General features: G+C 41.3%; 1 protein-coding gene across 3 annotated transcripts in view; it reads left to right on the top strand.

The window, feature by feature from the left end:
• ATG3 (autophagy related 3) overlaps positions 1-15302 on the top strand; it is a 36380-nt gene extending 21078 nt beyond the window's left edge. Inside the window, exons 6-12 of one of the 3 annotated variants that reach the window (XM_049876365.1) lie at positions 1556-1605; positions 5483-5561; positions 9801-9835; positions 10105-10260; positions 11193-11320; positions 13502-13570; positions 15065-15302. In XM_049876365.1, coding sequence (XP_049732322.1) covers positions 1556-1605; positions 5483-5561; positions 9801-9835; positions 10105-10260; positions 11193-11320; positions 13502-13570; positions 15065-15146 — 599 coding nt within the window. In that variant the 3' untranslated portion in view covers positions 15147-15302. Of the gene's footprint in view, positions 1-1552; positions 1606-5482; positions 5562-9800; positions 9836-10104; positions 10261-11192; positions 11321-13501; positions 13571-14699; positions 15016-15064 lie in introns of those variants that run through there. The other 2 variants (XM_049876355.1, XM_049876373.1) reach the window with 2 other exon arrangements.
• The last annotated feature ends 201 nt before the right edge of the window (positions 15303-15503 follow it).

Genomic DNA, 15503 nt, shown 5'->3' with positions numbered 1-15503 from the left:
TGTTAATGAGCCTTCCTCCAATCTTGATGCCCCATTCTTCTTCATGTAGTCCAGCTTCTCATATTATTTGTTCAGCATACAGATTAAATAGGTATGGTGAAAGAATACAACCCTGACATACACCTTTCCAGTCTTTAAACCAATCGGAATCCCTTTGTTCTGTCTGAACAGCTGCCTCTTGATCTATGTAAAGGTTCCTCATGAGGACAATTAAGTGTTCTGGAATTCCCATTCTTCGCAGTGTTTTCCATAGTTTGTTATGATCCCCACAGTTGAATGCCTTTGCATAGTCAATAAAACACAGGTAAACATCCTTCTGGTATTCTCTGCTTTCAGCCAGGATCCATCTGACATCAGCAATGATATCCCTGGTTCCACGTCCTCTTCTGAAACTGGCCTGAATTTCTGGCAGTTCCCTGTCGATATACTGCTGCAGCCGTTGTTAAATGGTCTTCAGCCCTATAGACCTATAGACCTGTTCAATCTTTGCCTGAAGGGTGAACCTCAGGAATGACCTCAGTACTGAGTTCAAAGGGTGTCCAGGGTCCATACTCTGAGGGTTTCTCCAGTCTCTGACAGACCAGCAAGCCTGACCTTGGCATACTTTATTTCTAAAGTAATTTAGCTACTATCGTTTGATTGGATTTCCCATCCTTGTTAACCTGTTTGAGAACACAGACAGATATTTTGAATTAGAAATACTATCTAGCTGACTGGTACTGCTGCCACCTGCTTAAAACCTTGACTGAGACAACTAGGTTCTGTGTATTTACTCACTGAGGAAAGCAGGGACAGCACTGAACCAGAAGTCAGCAGGTATGGGTTCAAGTCCCAGTTCCGTCACTTAACTGGCTTTAAGACGCAAATGAATCATTTTACGAACTCTGGAGACCCCATTTCTTCATAGGGAGAAATTATGACCCTAATTACCTCACAGGTAATTAGTGTTTGGATTAAATAAAATGTGGAAACACTTAATAAAGTAGAAAGCCCTGTATAAATTTCTCACAGGGAATGATTATTACCCTAATGACCTCATGGATAATTAGTGTTTGTAAGGGTTAAATGAGATGTGGAAAGAGTCAAGTAGAAAGCCCCATATAAATGTGATGTGGTATTACTACCTCTGGATAGCCTAGATTTCTGAAGCAGGTAGCAGTGCTAACATCACCAGTCCCTCATGCGGGAAATTTTGATGCAGGTTGAAGTGAAGTGTAGATATGAGTCCTGTCACCTCTTAATTGGCTCAGTTTCTGAGAATGAATGTGTACTTACATAGAGACTTAAAAAAGGAAAGGAAATGAGGAATGATAAGAGTAGGATAATTCATGCTGAAATATTGGTATGTTTCCAGTTAATCTGAGAGACGCCTTTGGGATTATTTCTTCCTGTTTAGAGTTCATTTGCAAAAAATGCTGCTAACGTTTTCTGCCTCATTTCAGGGAAGCTGTGTGAGTTTAGATATTTTTAAGTGTCTTTGTGTAGTTCTAATTAGGTAAATGGCGGTGTTTAACGGCTTAATTTTAGTTATTCTTGTCCGTTGAATTTTCAGCAGGTGTTGCAGGAATAACAGAAGCAGTTAAGGAGATTACACTGGAAAACAAGGTACTGATTAGTTATATTTCTAACTTCAATGACCTAATTATTGCTAATAATTATATTTTTAAGGTTACTCATTTTTCTTTTTTTTTTTTTAACGCAAACACTGGTTATTTATTATGGAGTGCTTTCTAAATTCCAGTTTTTTCTTCCCCTTCCCCCTCCATTTTTCTATGTGAACATACCAAAAAATTACTGTTCTCTATAAAAACCAACCAGTGCCCTCGAGTCAATTCTGACTCATAGCGACCTTATAGTTTTTTTTTAGATTCTAACTGGTAAAAACTGTTTTTCACTAATTGAGAAGTCTTGGAATGTGAATTCTAGGCTAATTTAGAAGAAATTGTCTCAGATATCTAGTACGGTTAGAATAGAAATACCTTTAGTGGGTGGCTTTAGCGAACAGAAATTTAATTTCTCCCAGTTGAGGAGACCCGAGGGGCTTTCTCTCTCCGTCTGCCCTGGGGGAAGGTTCTTGGCGACCTTGTGGCGTGTATCCTAAGACCCCTCCACTTGTGCTTGCTTATTCTGCTATTTTATATCTCAAAAGAGATTGATGTAAGACAAACCCTACAAGTATACTGCTTCATTAGCATAACAAAGAAAACCTATTCCCAAATGGGGTTATAACCACAGGTATAACCTGTAAAAAACCCATCGCCGTCAAGTGAATTCCACTCATGGTGACCCTACAGGACAGAGTAGACCTGCCCCATGGGGCTTCCAAAGAGTGACTGGTGGATTCAAACTGCCTACCTTTTGGTTAGCAGCCGAGCACTTAACTGCTGTGCCGAAAGGGGTCCAACAGGGTTTAGGATTTACAACACATATTTTTTGAGGAAACAATTCAATCTGTAACAAAAATGGGTTTTTATTTTTAATTGTATTTAGTAGCTAATTGGAGTCTTGGTGGTGCAGTGGTTAAGAGCTTGGCTGCTAAGCAAAAGGTCAGCAGTTTGAATCCACCAGCTGCTCCTTAGAAACCCCACGGGGCAGTTCTGCTCTGTCCTCTAGGGTTGCTATGAGTCAGAATTGATTCGGCGGCAACAGGTTAGTAGCCAATACTGTGCAAGTTGGGGTTTTGGAGGGTTTGCCCACTTGTTGATCGGTAAACATTAATATTAGTGTTTAAAACTTGTAGTTTAAATATTGTGTTAAGCAATTTAATCATTCTTTGGTATTAAATCAAAGCTTGTTTTGGTTTTTTTTTGAAATTTTAAATGGAAACTTGAGCTTAATTTCACCCAGGATCGTGACATTTCAGATGAGTGGAGGTTAAATCAGTGACATTCTTATTTGGGGGGGAGTGTAAAATACATAATTTGGGTAGGGTTTTTCCTCTTGGAAGTTTGCAGTTAATTTGGGCTGTGTGTATTGTATTAGCTTTTCAATTCTAAAGAGAGAACAATTGTAGTTTTCTTCATATTTTTGGTTGTTTGAAATGATTTGACTAAACGCCTTCACCCTTACCTTTTAAAAATTACTTTGTTAGCAGTCAAGTCTCATAGAGGCTAGAATATTCGGATGGAATAATTGCATTCCTGTTGTCCTTTGGGAACCCTGGTGGCGCAGTGGTTGAGAGCCATGGCTGCTAACCAAAAGGTCAGCAGTTTGAATCCACCAGCTGCTCCTTGGAAGCCCTATGGGGCAGCTCTGCTTTGTCCTGTAGGGCCACTATGAGTCTGAATCGACTTGATGGCAGCGGGTTTTTTGGGTATTGTCCTTAGGAAACATCGACTGCAACAGTTACTAGATTTTTGTCATTTGAATCTTTTGGGATTGTTAACTGGAGCCTAACAGAAAGTGTTAGAAACTAAAATGAGTTTTATTGTTTTCACCATAGAATGTTGTTTGCTAGGAATTAAAGTTTAGTGGCTCAGCCTGAGAATTTATCGTTTTGAAATTCCACTTTGGGGAGGGTCTGGATGACTCAAGGAGAAATCACACACATAGCTGTGCTTGGTCAGAAGTTCTTGCTCACTCTGCTGTTACCTTCATTTTATGGCTGATTTCTATGAGCCTTTCATTTAATCTCGCTCCTAGCGACCCGGTAGGACAGAATAAAACTGCCCCATAGAGTTTCCAAGGAGCGTCTAGTGGATTCAAACTGCTGACCTTCTGGTTAGCAGCCATCATACTTAACCACTGTGCCACCAGGGTTTCCATTGGGTCGCTATGAGTCGGAACCGACGCGATGGCAGTGGGCTTGGTTTTTTTGTCTTTACTTAATCTCTCTTCTGTTTATTTGTGTCATAACGGTAAAGCCATTTAGTAGTGTAGATGCCTCAGACCTTGGGGACGATAATAGCAGAGTCGTGTGGATGAATTTTTTTTGACAGATTTGTGGTAATTCTTTCAACTTTTAGTAAATGTGATAATAGGTAATATAGTGCTTTGTATTCCACCTAACAGCCTCACGTTCTGCTGCAGGACGATGACTTAATCAGAATAATTAACAACCAAATTACATCTTTCCTGTCACTTCCTTTTTAATATAGAAATATGCATTATTTATTATTATAATTGAGTGCTTAGGGTACTTGCCATCCAGATCCAGGTATCAGTCCCTTGTCGTTGATGTCTGCTGCAGTCTCCTGTATCCAGTGCGAATATCACCAACATGATTAAAATTTCTCTTAATGGCCAGTTTGTCAGACATGGGACAGACACTGGCAGTCTTTCCCCTACGCTTTCACATTCTGGGTCTAATAGTGATACAAAGGAGTTCAGTTTCTAGCGGTAAATAGAATCATCTCTAAGTAAAACTGTAAATTAGTTGAAACTAGATGCCCGATTTATGACTTACTGTATTGACTTCAAATTTTTCAGAGTGTTAGTTTTATGAAGTCAATAAGTGTGTGCTAGCCCTGTCGTCAGTTAGCATTATTCTTTCCTTGTATGGCCAGTATTGTTAAGAAATTGAGCTGGAATTCTGTGTGTTGAAATGCCTATAATGCCTGATGTTGGTGTTGCGTCAAGTTGATCTCAACTCCTACCGACTCTATGTGACAGGGTGGAATTGCCCCACGAGGTTTCCTAGGCTGTAATCTTTGTGGGAACAGGTCACCAGGTCTTTTCTCCCTTGGAGCAGCTGACAAGTTCGAACCACCCACTTTTTGGTTAGCAGCCAAACGCTTAACAGTTGCACCACCAGGAGGGCTCCTTGTAATGCCTGATAACTGTTGTGTAATTCAGCCAGGATATTGGTAACAATGGGGGCTCTCATGGTGTAGTGGTTAAAGCACTCAGCTGCTAACCAGAAGGTCGTGGTTCGAACCCACCAGCCTCTCAGAGGGAGAAAGACGTGGCGGTCTGCTTCTGTGAAGGTTTGCAATCTTGGAAACCCTATGGGGTGGTTTTACTCTTGTCCTGTAGGATCGCTATGAGTTGAGATCAACTTGACAGCAGTGGGTTTGGTTTGGTTTGGGGTATTGTTAACAAATTAGGTCATAAGAGTTTGATCTCTAATTTGTAATAATGCATTTATTTTAATTTACAAACATGATTTACAGATACACCTTTTTCCTCCTCTAAATTTTAAGTATGCAAGTTAACATAACTTTGAACTGAATTCGTAAAACTAATGAATTGGTTAGATAAAAATATTGTTGTTCTTACTAGGAATTGGGAACTATATTTAAACATGAGCTTAAAGTACTCTCAGTGCTGCCATACCTCTTACAGTTCTCAGTCACAGCACTCAGCACGTTGTGTTTAAGGTTGGCTTATGTGCCTGCCATCCCTACTCAAGTGTGAGTTCCTTGAGGATAAGAACTGTCTCGTCACTCTTACTGCACAGTGGTTAGCACTGTGCCAGCACATGGGGGCAGCGTTTGAACTAGTAAACATATTTAAATGAATTCAAATGTAATTAATTTCAAAGGACAGCATAAAACTCCAAGATTGCTCTGTGATATGTGAGGAAGAAGAGGAAGATGAAGGAGAAGCTGCCGATATGGAAGGTATTTGTCTTCTGGATTTGCTATAATCACATTGTGTATTGACTTGGCCATATTTCTAACTGATGTGGGAAGAATTCTACCCCCCTGAGTTCTAATTATTAATGTTTAGCGACCCAGAGAGAATTTTGTTTAGTTTAAATTTAATCCGTACAAAACTTACCTTGATCTTGGCCTCTCTTACTTTGCCTGGAGCATAGTCTTAACAGCATTATTTCTACTATGAAAAATATTGGTCATAAATCTCTAGTGTTGGATAAAGCAAGATACAGACTCTTATTTCAGAACGTAACAAAGTTTGCTAGTGTGTTTTTGTATTTTTTTTTCCCTCCTTTTTGATACCACCTTTCTACTAAAACCCTAAGAGAGTGATTCTTAATGGTGTCTTTTCGAACTGCACAGGATCCCTTCCCCCTTCCCTGAGATTCTGGAATGCCCTGCTAGGATTCCCAGTGGTGGAGGGTCACTGCTTTGGTGGACCGTGGTTAAAATATTGAAATCCACTGCACTCAGAGGGCAGAGTCACACAGGTCTATGAATATATGACTGTGAATAGCTTCCTATGTTATTAATAGGATAACCTCTAATACATATGAAACCTCAGATATTTAAAAAGATGTGAAAGTATTGCTAACACTAGGGTTACCTCTGTGAAGTCAGTCCATCTTTATCGTGCTTGTCTTCCCTGCCTCTGGCTCTCTTAACCTTCTCTCCGGCTTTTTGCCTCCCTTGGTCTCCATGACTGAATTTTCCTCCTCCTTCCTGGGCTGTTCTTCTCAGCCTTGTGGGGCCCTTGACCTACTTCCCAGCTGCTGTTTGATGGGAGCTTTTTTTCCCCTGCTTGCTCTAACTTGCAGATTTTGTTTACTGTCGTGGCTTGTGTACTGGCACACTGTGGTCTGGCATTGAAATCTGTGCAACAGGAAAGATGTATAAATTACACCACATTCTCTGTGAAAGTTTAAATACGAATTTGTGGGCACACACACATACACACAGAATGTGTCAGCAGTTGGAGAAAGAAAGAGAATATGAACAAGTTAAGGGTAGCCATTGGGGGGTGTGAGGTGACTGAATCTCAGCTATAGAATTAAGAGTGAGGGGAGATGTTTTGTAGCATTAGAAGTAAAAGATGGCGTCCGTTAGAGTTGGTACACCCTCTTGGCAAGTGGTGGACAGATGGCGTCAGTTAGAGCTGGTACACCCTCTTGGCAAGTGGTGGACAGATGGCGTCAGTTAGAGCTGGTACACCCTCTTGGCAAGTGGTGGACAGATGGCGTCAGTTAGAGCTGGTACACCCTCTTGGCAAGTGGTGGACAGATGGCGTCCGTTAGAGTTGGTACACCCTCTTGGCAAGCGGTGGACAGATGGCGTCCGTTAGAGTTGGTACACCCTCTTGGCAAGCGGTGGACAGATGGCGTCCATTAGAGTTGGTACACCATCTTGGCAAGTGGTGGACAGACAGCCGCTAAAGAGGGGCTGACAGCACAGCCCAAGTGCCAGAGTAGCTGACTATCTCTTAGTTCTCTTCCCAAATTACTTTCAGGCCCCATGAAACCTAGCTGTATATTTGTTCCTAAATTCTCGTCAGATTTTTTTCTTTATTTCCATGGAAAATGCCCATTTCTGAGGAAATCTGAATGACTTACTTGTAACCAAAATTGCTCAAAACAACCTCCCATACCATTTCCTATGCTCAGGACTTCCATATCTAAACTTCCAGACCAGGTCCCCTGAACTTCAGGTGTGCTCGTTCATTTTCATTTCCACCTAGATGTCTCACAGTTGTCAAACTGAACTCATCACCTTTTTGCACAGATATTCTTTGTGGGCTCTGTCTTTCTGTGAATGTCACACAGTTGTCCAAGCTGGGGTTGGGGGATGGGGACAATTTTTAGAGTGCAAGCTGTGGGACTGCCTTAACTATCTGACAGCATTTTAGCATGTTTGTTATATTTCCCTTGGGTAGGAGATAAGGAAAGAATTGCTTTATGTGGAATTTTACGGAAACTCTGGTGGCGTAGTGGTTAAGAGATATGGCTGCTAACCAAAAGGTTGGCAGTTCAGATCCACCAGGCACTCCTTGGAAGCTCTGTGGGGCAGTTCTACTGCGTCCTATAGGGTCACTTTGAGTCAGAATCGACTTGACAGCAGTGGTTTTTTTTTTTTTTTTTTTAAATCTAATATAGCAGGTAGTTAATTTCAATTCTTTATTCAATAAATATTTATTGAGCAATACAGTGTCTGTGTCAGGCATGGTTCTTGGTGCTGGAAATTATTAAAGCGGTAGACGTGATCTCATGGAGTGTGTAGTCTAATTAGGGAAGGTGGGTGAAAAACAGTAGAGCAAAGTGTATATTGTATTACATGATCGCAAGTGTTACAGAGAAAAATGAAGGAAGGGGGTGAGGGGTCCTGGGGCAGGGATGAGTGTTGCTGTCTTTAAGTAGTTTGGTCAAGAAAGGCCTCGTTGAGATTGTCATTTGAGTAGAGCTCAGAAAGAACGTGTGAACAAGTCATTTGGGTGTCTGGGGGATGTGTGCAGAGAGGCCTTGAGGTGGCTTCTGTGATGCTGAGAGGAGCCTGCTGCGTCTAGAGTGGGTGAGAGGGGAGCCTAAGAGGTGGACCAAAGAGGGAAGCAGGGACCAGATCATGTAGGGCCCTGGCTTTGACTAGATGAGAGGAGAAGCCAGGGGGAGTTTTTCTACGTAGAGGATTGAAGTGATTCGACCTCTGCCAGCACCACGCTGACTTCAATATGAATAGACTGAAGGGGGAGTGGGAGAGTAATGGGAGGCTGTTGTGATAATCCAGGCAAGAAATAATGGCGGCTCCGGCAAGGATGGAACATTGGACATGAGGGTAGGGCCGAAGGGGTTTGCTGCTGAATTAGGTGTAGAATGTGAGAGACAGACGTGGAGTCAAGTGTGACCCCAAGGTTTTTGACCTGAGCACCTGGAATTAACAGAGATGGGAAAACTGTAGGACTGAACAGCTTTGAAGGTGGAATCAGGAGCTCAGTTTTGATATGTGATGTTTGCAATGCTCATGAATCATTCAAGTGGAGACAAAAGTCAAGTCAGGTACAGGGAACACAACAGAGAACCCCTGAGGGCACAGGAGAGCAGTGGGATGCAGACCTCAAAGTCTCATGAAAAGGCCAGACTTAATGGTCTGACTGAGACTGGAAGGACCCCAGAGGTCACGGTCCCCAGACCTTCTGTTAGCCCAAGACAGGAACCATTCCCAAAGCCAATTCTTCAGACAGGGATTGGACTGGACTATGGGATAGAAAATGATACTGGTGAGGAGTGGGCTTCTTGGCTCAAGTAGATGCATGAGACTATGTGGGCAACTCCTGTCTGGAGGGGAGATGAGAGGGCAGAGGGGATCAGAAGCTGGCTGAATGGACACGAAAACAGAGAGTGGTGGGAAGGAGTGTGCTGTCTCATTAGACAGAGCAACTAGGAGCATATAGCGAGGGATATATAAGTTTTTGTATGAGAGACTGACTTGGTTTGTAAAGTTCCACTTAAAGCACAAATAAAAATTAAAAAAAGTCAAGTCAGGGAATCAGGGAATAAACTTGGGAGTCGTCAACATATAGATGGTATTTAAAGCCGTTGAGATTGATTGAAATCATCAAGGGAGTAAGCTTGAGGAGACGTGAGGCCAGGTTCAGGAGCTGAATCTTTGGTTCCCGCAGCGTTAAGAGCAAACATACAGAGGAGCCTGAGGGGAGTCAGCACAGGAGAGAGTGCAGGGGCTGCAGTGAGGTGGGAGGAAACACAGCACCTGACAAACCAAGGAAAGGGATCGTTCCGAGAAGGAGGGGTTGACCTTGCCAGATGCTGCTGGGTGGTCAGCGAAGACGAAGACTGGAAAGGTGCCTCTGGCCTGGCACAGTGGAGGCCCCCGGTGACTTGAACAGGCTCGTTTATCCAGTGACGTGACCAGCCTGGTGTGTCCTGTGGAGTCACTGTGGGTTCTGTTGTTTTACGACGCCAGCTGCTGTTGCTGATGCGCTGTGATGCGCCGTACCGTCGACCAGGCCAGGAGCCTGCCGACCGGTGGTGTGAAGCGTCTGCTGCTTTGGACTTAGCTCGCTGGTATCTACTCAGCGTCTTCAGTTAGGAACAAAAGCCAAAGCCGGTGTTGGAATGATACCCTGAAGTAATATAATGTGGTTTGGTTTAGGGGTTATCTCGGACTCGATTAACGTTTTGTTGCTTTTTATAACAGAATATGAAGAGAGTGGCTTGTTGGAAACAGATGAGGTTTGTAAATTGAGTTTTCTTTAGTTAATTTTTAATGAATGAACTTGGGGATTCGTGTTCTTACTAATAATATTCTGATGTTTCAAAGTTCTTATTTGTGTGTTTACATAGATTGTAACATTTATGATTTTACCTTTTGAGTTTTAAATTATGTCTGCTTATAATGGGAAAATCAGAACGAAATACAGGGTGGGAAAAATACATTTTCTGTAATACCGTATTCATACAAATTTTAATGTTCTAAATGTTTATCCATTATTATATGCCAGGCTACCCTAGACACAAGGAAAATAGTAGAAGCTTGTAAAGCTAAAACTGATGCTGGAGGTGAAGATGCTATTTTGCAAACCAGAACTTATGACCTTTACATCACTTACGATAAATATTACCAGACGCCACGACTGTGGTTGTTTGGCTACGATGAGGTAAAAACGAAAGAATGTATGTTTTAATGTAAATGCTTTAAATTATTGGTTTTAATGCCTTCTTAATTAGGTACGTGACTGTATGTTACGTTCTTTTAAATTTCAGAAATCATCTGTTTTTTAATTTTATGATTAATATTTTTTATCTTGAAGACACTGAAGCACTCAGTGGGGTGACAATAATACTAAAATGTAAACAGAGATAATCCATTGCGTGCTTACTCCTTGGCCTCTGATTTCGTCCCTTCAGAACGTGAAGTGGGTTGAACCTGGTTTGTCATGCTAACTTTTGTCTGGAATCACATTTGTTATATGTACAGGCGTTTACATGTGATCGTGTCATATATGTTTTTCCCCTTAAGACACAGAACCTTTTTCACTCATCTATTTAATTGGAGCCCTGCTGGCACAGTGGTTAAGAGCTACGGCCGCTAACCAAACGGTCAGCAGTTCGAATCCACCGGCCACTCCTTGGAAGTCCTATGGGGCAGTTCTGCTCTGTCCTAGAAGGCCGCTATGAGTCAGAATCACCTCGACGGCAGTGGGTTTTATAGCGTTAACCTCGTTGCCGTCGAGCTGATTCTGACTCATAGCAACCCTATAGGGCAGAGTAGAGCTGCCCCATATGGTTTCCAAGGAGCGCCTGTTGGATTTGAACTGCTGACCTCCTTTTGGTTAGCAGCCATAGCACTTAACCACTACGCCACCAGGGTTTCCTTTGGGTGGTAGTTAATGTCATGTGGACCAGAGGTACAGGCTGGCACAAATGAATTGTAAACTTCCCCCCAAAGAATGGTGATTCTAAATAGTACGAAATTTTAAATTGTAAGTGAAAGGGGTAGGGGTGGGGAGAATAAAAAGATGATAAACATTGAGATTTGAGGCTAAGAGTTTCTTAACAGTAATTTCAGGGCATTTTTTTGTGCTTTCAGCAACGGCAGCCTTTAACAGTTGAGCACATGTATGAAGATATCAGTCAAGATCATGTGAAGAAAACAGTGACCATTGAAAATCACCCTCATCTCCCACCCCCTCCGATGTGTTCGGTTCATCCATGCAGGTCTGCAGACATTTTGTGTGTATTTGTGTGCATGTGTGTGTCTCGTCTACTTCATGGGTTTATTACTTGGGATGCCCTAACAGAAAAGATTGACTGAATAAGCAAATAAAATTCCCTTTTATCTTCCTTAGAAATGCTCTTATGCTTAAATGTATAAGGAAAAAGGGAGTGAGAAGCTCACTAAGTGATTTCAAGTTTAACATATTAAGAATGTGTGTGTGTGTTTACTTACAGAATGGGTTTTGTGATTGCACCCCTCTTTTCCGAGAATAGATTCGAAGACCCTGTTTTAGATTTAAAAGTTCTGATCATTTAGACATGGTTTGCTCTAGCATGAATGTGTATCTCTGAATGTAGAGTATACAGTTGACCTTGTACTTCTGCTAGGTGACCTATTTATCCCCGTTTACTGGGGATGCGGTGTGAGGATTTCTGCATTCCTTTATCCTTCAGTTAAGAGGTCTGAAGCCCTATCAAATCAAGTGCATTTTATAATTTGGGATTTCAGCTAACTGTCTTATAAACTAATTCTGTCATAGACAGTGTAGTTCTTTTTTGAGGGAAATAAAGGAAAAGGGGCGTAGAAGTAGGGAATAAGACCCTTTTATGGCCCACTCCGGCTCTGTGCCTTAGTCCTTAACCCTCACCACGAGGCACAGATTGCCTGAGTTCAGAGGCTAGGGTAGTTGTGGAGTTCTGTCCGTGCACTGACTTCCTCTCTGTTTGGAATTGTGGGCTGCCGTAGGGGTTTTCTCTTGCCAGTGTTTTCAGGTGGCTGAGTGAGTGAGGCCAAGCCTCTATGTATGATTCGCTCAGAACTTTCATTTTAAAAATGATGTTACATTCTAATTTCCTTTGGGTTACTTATTTTTAATAGCTAACTTTTGCAACTCATAGAAAAGTACTGATAACATACTGGTAACATTTTTCAGATGAAAACTCTGATAATATTCCATTGACTAGTTAGATGAAACATTTCCTTGTCCCTCCCATCCCCTTTTCCCATAAAAAAAAAAAAAATTAAGATTTTCTTCTCACTCTCTGTAACCTCTTTATTAACTTCTTTATTTCCAAACTTTACCTTGATGAAAGCCTAGTTCATTATTCAAGTTTATGTCAAGAAGCATTAATAACCACTAGAATTATCCAATATAATCTGAAAGGTTTTCACTTCAAAGAGCTTTGCTGTTGGCTCCCCTTAGGGTTTGAGGTTTTAGGGTTGTGCTTATCAAACTGAAGCAGGTTTCTTTCTGAGATATAAATTTTACTCAGAGTTGAGGAAAAGAGAAAAGTAATTTAACCTGTAATTTAAGCATTTTAATGAGTAAACATGGCTGTTTATGGAACGGGTTGTAAATACGGCTGAAGGCCTATAGAACAAGACTTTTGGGACATTATAGGCCTTTCTGTGGGCCGTCTCAGAGTCTACTTTCAGATTCTTAAGGCTAATATAGTCACTCTCATCTTCTGAGTTGATTGTTATCAAGATTATATTAATAAAAATTTGAGAGGCATTATTTAAGCCTCTTTGATTTATGTAAGGTTATTTCTTTTGTACTTTGCCTTTTTCTTAGTTTATATGTCTAATTACTTTGGTGTTACTCTTTCCTGTAGCACAGGAGAGATACCAGCTGGCCATGAAAAGATTTGTGCATAGGACAGAAACTTTATTTTTAAATAGAATTAGATAAATTCTGTGATACCCATTAAGGCAAAGCACCAATTAACTTTTCATTGAACCTCTCAGCTTTGGCTTCTTCTCAGCCAAGTACTTAAGCAGTCAGAAATCACAGGACTTTAGATACCTCTTTGCTTTTTTGACCAACAGTTACCAGGTAGCTTTTTGAACTCTCTGGTTCCTCAAAGCAGATGGCCATTGTCCAGCATTGACCCCTGGCATCTCTTCCCTTCCTCTCGTTTTCCACTGCCACACCACCCCTCATCCCAGAGGGAAGCTGACAGTCCATGGTGCCCATCGTGACTACCACAGCTGCCTTGTGGCTCAGCAGTCTGACTGGCTGCAGGGCCAGGGAGGGCATATTTTACAACACATTAATTATTATATGTTAAAAACCAGCTCACTCGTAATAATGAGGTAGATTGCTTCACAAGCAAAACCTTGCTTTTCAGACTATTTTGATTTTATTGATCTGCACTAATGATTTGTTCTTTTGCTTTTAGGCATGCCGAGGTGATGAAGAAAATCATTGAAACTGTTGCAGAAGGAGGGGGAGAGCTTGGTGTTCATATGTATCCTTCTGTGTGTGCGTGTATGTGTGTGTGTGATTGGGGGCAAATGCTGTATTGTGACAGTCACGCTTCGTTCCTGGTTAGCACATGTCCTTATGTACACCAGTTAGCTCTGCCTTATTACCGAGCCTTAGGTTAACACGTCCTTCTGGGCAGCGGCTCGCCAAACGCTTTTGTCTGTCTCCGAGGTAGGAGTGGTTAAGAGTGTGTGAATGGGTTAGCACAAAACCGCTGCTCCTGATGGAAAAGAGACTCAGTGGACTTAATTCATTGATGAAAGATGAGTAACGTACCAATTTAGAAGGTAACGCATGAGTATCTTTTCCTTAAGTCTATTCCCAATTTCATATATCACCATGTTTACTTTTTCCATGTAAATATAAGTTAGGTTGTGTCAGTCTGAGGTCTCTCTGAAGCAAAGAGTTCAACTTAAGTGAGTTGGTTAATTAAAAAGTAATGCTCGTGAAGCGTGTTTCAGATATTCTTAAAATACAGTATTTTAACTTTTCATCAGATAAGAGTGCCCTTGTTGTATCTCACTATGGTTCTGTAGTTTTCCGAGTTTAACAAGAGTAAACTCTTGTATCCCTAAATACATGTACCTGCAGCGTGGATTCATCAAGAGCAGTTAAAGTCGGCGATTTGGACGCCAGACACGTTGAATTGGCTTGGCGCTCAGTTGGCGTTGGGCTTGCTGCTTCATGCCCCGCAGCGTTAGGTGCAGACTGCAGGGTCCGTGGGATTCACCACGGTGTTGGAGCTGCAGTAACCTCAGCGTCACTCACCAAGTATATCCCTTTAGGGAAACTTTAATCTGATTAGATATTGAAACCAAGAAGTTATGGTGCAAGCCAGATGTGCTCTGGAAATCCTACTGGGTGTAGTTTAGCATTCATCTTTATGTTTGTTCCCCGGTAAAAATTAAGTCGGCTCTTGATGCTCCTAAGTGCAGTGGAACACAGAAGAAACTCAGAATTTTCTTAAAGACAGTCCAGTATCACAGACTCTGTGGCAAGTATATATGTTAACCGAGAATCAGTCCATTACGGAGGGTTTCCACTTCTGTTTTCTCTTGCTTCAGCGATTTTATACGCTTCATTCTGCTCATTTTCTCTAACTCACACTCTAGCAATGTCGTGAACAATAAGGGTACCATTCTCCACTTAAACGTGGACAGCCTTGTTCTTATTTTTACATCAAGATAGTTGAGCCTGCCTGTAACAACAGCGTATGAACTCCTACTCATTAGGAAGTCTCAGACTCGGCTATTAAATGGCAGTGGCTGGTCACAGAGTCTTAAAGGTATGGAGAGCCTCATTGAACAGACACAAGCTTGGATGAGTGAATTTCTGTGAGATTTTTGTCTTAAAATCTTTCTGTGAAGATGAAACTTTTTTTAGAGAAATTAATACTTAATAAAATTGCTAATTACAGTGTTAGCTTAAGCCATAGAACCATTTAAAAATCATATTTTCCTTAGCTAAAGACCTTTAGGTATCTTCTAATTTTCTTGAAATTTGTACAAGCTGTCATTCCAACCATAGAATATGACTACACAAGACACTTCACAATGTAATGAAGAGAGCCTAGAATCTATCCTAATTATTGGTTCTGATTTTTAAATAATTAACCCATAGATGTGACCATTGACCATGTTCGCCAATATATACAATTTCTCTAATAAAGGGACTTACGTGTTTATGCATTAAATAAAAAAGGTGTTCCACTACCAGCCTTATTTGTTTAATAAAAATGAATGTAAAGAAACGCTTTTCTTGCTTCTTATCAAAAGGCTATAATGGGATCTTCCTGAATAACAGCTCTTTTAATGAAGAAGTGTGTCGTAGAGAACGATGACGGCGTTTTTGATTCAATTCCTGAGGAAGGTGTTAAATGTGTAATAGCGTGTCTAAGTTTCCTAGCGCTGCTGTAA

Source organism: Elephas maximus, chromosome 1 (assembly GCF_024166365.1).
Source record: "Elephas maximus indicus isolate mEleMax1 chromosome 1, mEleMax1 primary haplotype, whole genome shotgun sequence".
Taxonomy (NCBI): domain Eukaryota; kingdom Metazoa; phylum Chordata; class Mammalia; order Proboscidea; family Elephantidae; genus Elephas; species Elephas maximus.
This window is presented reverse-complemented; position numbering and strand designations above follow the sequence as displayed.